The sequence below is a fragment of the Gossypium hirsutum genome, chromosome A01 (genome assembly GCF_007990345.1).
Source record: "Gossypium hirsutum isolate 1008001.06 chromosome A01, Gossypium_hirsutum_v2.1, whole genome shotgun sequence".
Classification (NCBI taxonomy): domain Eukaryota; kingdom Viridiplantae; phylum Streptophyta; class Magnoliopsida; order Malvales; family Malvaceae; genus Gossypium; species Gossypium hirsutum.
The window spans coordinates 93,620,896-93,623,501 of NC_053424.1; the positions used below are offsets into that span (position 1 = coordinate 93,620,896).

Genomic DNA, 2,606 nt, shown 5'->3' on the forward strand with positions numbered 1-2,606 from the left:
AAAAAGATTCAATAATCAGTAACAAGATGATTCACAAATTATCCCTTCAAATTCATCAGACTTAAACAGCTCTAGCAATTTGAGAACAATAAAAATGGGAAAATGGCACATCTAAAAAGATTTAGAAATTGTAATAGTAAAAATTCGAAATTTGATAAAGATTATACTTCTTAAAAACGAACTGTGTTATCTGTTAAGTTTGTTATGATTATCCACTTGGCAATGCCAATATGCTCCACGTCATCCCCCAAACTCATTAAAGGGAAAACAAAGTTGCAAATTCCAATTCGAACTTGGAAATTTCTCTTTACGGGGGGATTTCTGCGAGTTCCATTAATTGGAAATAACAGCAGTACCGTGTCTCCTCCCCCACAAGCTGAACCTTTGCCTTCCAGTTGTTTTTTCTTATCCAGTCAAACAACGGGCTACATCATTCTCCCTCAATTGTTTTACCCTAAATTAAATTTTTTTAATAGAACTCTTTTGATTACAGGGTCTAGGAATTTTTCATATTCCAATTTCCTGTTCGATGTTGGCTGAGAAAAAAAAAAGATGAGGAGACGATTGGAAAATCAGCGGCATGAGGATCAGTATTCGAGGGCTTTCCACGAGCTTTCGGGACTGGTTATGAGCCTTCTACGATCGCCGCTAGCTCCGGTTCCTTCCGCCAGCCAATCACCAGCGTTGTCCACAAGGCCTCATTCCCCACCAGTACCGACAATGAAGAAGATATCACCGTCCGGATTCGCTTTGCTGATGTTAGGGACATCGGTTTCGTTGATGCTGTGTGGATCAGTTACTTTCTTTATAGGATTCATGTTTATGCCTTGGCTTCTTTGTTTGGTCATGGTTCTTTACATTGCTGGAATTGTTTCTGCGGTTTCCATGTTATGTCGTTCTACTATTTGTTATGCCATGGCCCCTCTGCTGCGGCGGAAGGAAATTCCTGGTAGTTTATTTATTTATTTATTCTTCTTAAAATACTTAAAAAAAAAAACATTTTAGATGATACTGTATGTACGGTTGATGTAATGTTGTTGTCTTTGGCATTCAATATTACGTCTTCTTTACGTTTTGATTTCATGATTTGGATGTTTCATTTTTTACAAACATTCGTTGTGTTTTGTTATCTGCTTCTAGGTTTTGTGATGCTTTAATTCTACTAAATAGGTCTTTTACAGAGCAGGAATTAAATCCCCAGAATTTGCAGAATAGAGCTTCATAATGAACGACTGGCTTTTAAGATGAATTTTGATTCTCCTGCGTTTTATATCTGGAATACTTAGAATGCTTTAAATTATTAAACTTTATGCGTTGATCTTCAATGCGTGCTTTTAATGCCATCAAGGGTGAAAACTTTTGTTGAGAGTGAAAATATGAGTAAGAAATACCTAAACATAATAAATGCATTTGTTTTGGGCACTCACTGAGATTATGGGTATGAAAAGTTCAGCATATGACAAAAATTGCTGGTGTGGAAGAAGACAATAGCTAGTAGTGGATTGTTTATACCGCTGTTGGCTGATCAAACTAGCTGAATTTGATGAATAATATGGCAGCAAACTAGGTTAGTTTACTTTGTTGTACCTGACATCTCTGCTTTTCAGCATTCATTTGTTATGAAGAGACTGAATCTTTGTTTGCATGAAACTACCTTTGCCTTTATTTTGCTTAATATTTTGTGATAGGCATTGCAGAGTGGAAGCTGATGTGGGTGATTGGTGCTGCATATACAAGAGAGTTTAGCAGGTTTCTTCAAGTATTAATGCTGATTATATTCTTGGTCTAGTTGAAGCATTTAACTCATCAATGATTGTTCTTATTTGCCACAGGAAATGGGATGGTTCACTTCTCAGGTGTTATCCAAAATGGTGGCAGTGGCAGATACAAATGGAAATGAATATGAGAAAGGTTCAAGAAATTGAGCTTTCTTAATAAGCCTTTTGATTTTAAAAGATGCATGGTTTGTATGATATTAGAGCTTATGAAACTCATCCTAAACTAGTCTCCAATCTGAGTTCCAGTTGAAGGGTATTTCTAGGGACATGTTGCTTCGATGGGATGGGAGGACTGACTGAGATATCCAGTTTCACTGGAAATTAAGTTTCCTTTATATATTAATAATTGACATAGGGATTATTTGCAACATAAACTTTTCTACATCCCTTCAATTTTATAATTATATTATTATTTCACAAATATTAGTTCTTATATATTTATGAAAAAAAAAGTCATACTTTTTGAATTTAACATAAATATTATTGTAATAAACATAAAAAATATTTTTTATTAAACATTAAATAATTAAATAATATATAAAAATATTTCATTTAATTTCAAATATCACAGGTAAATTAAATTAAAATTTAAGTAATACATCTTAAAAGTTATATTTTTAATTTTAAATAAATTAATTAGATAGTTTTCTAATTCAATAAACCTAATTAGAATAAATAAAAAATGTTAATATTATTTTAAAATTACTCTATCAAAATATAATATTTATTATAGTCACACAACATTAGTATATGTTAACTCTCATTGAAAGTTTTATTATCAAAATTTATTAATTTTAAATTAAAACTATACTTCTATATAATATTTTT

At 32.2% G+C, this 2,606-nt stretch overlaps 1 protein-coding gene across 2 annotated transcripts; it reads left to right on the forward strand.

The window, feature by feature from the left end:
• The first annotated feature begins 284 nt into the window (after positions 1-284).
• On the forward strand, positions 285-2,132 carry LOC107917036 (uncharacterized). 2 transcript variants are annotated; one of them, XM_016846425.2, is made up of 3 exons: positions 285-949; positions 1,689-1,749; positions 1,833-2,132. In XM_016846425.2, the coding sequence occupies exons 1-3, from the start codon at positions 553-555 to the stop codon at positions 1,933-1,935; spliced, it is 561 nt and encodes a 186-aa protein (XP_016701914.2). In that variant the 5' UTR covers positions 285-552; the 3' UTR covers positions 1,936-2,132. The 2 variants fall into 2 exon arrangements, with proteins under 2 accessions (XP_016701914.2, XP_016701915.2); XM_016846426.2 differs by having other exon boundaries at positions 294-949; positions 1,698-1,749.
• The last annotated feature ends 474 nt before the right edge of the window (positions 2,133-2,606 follow it).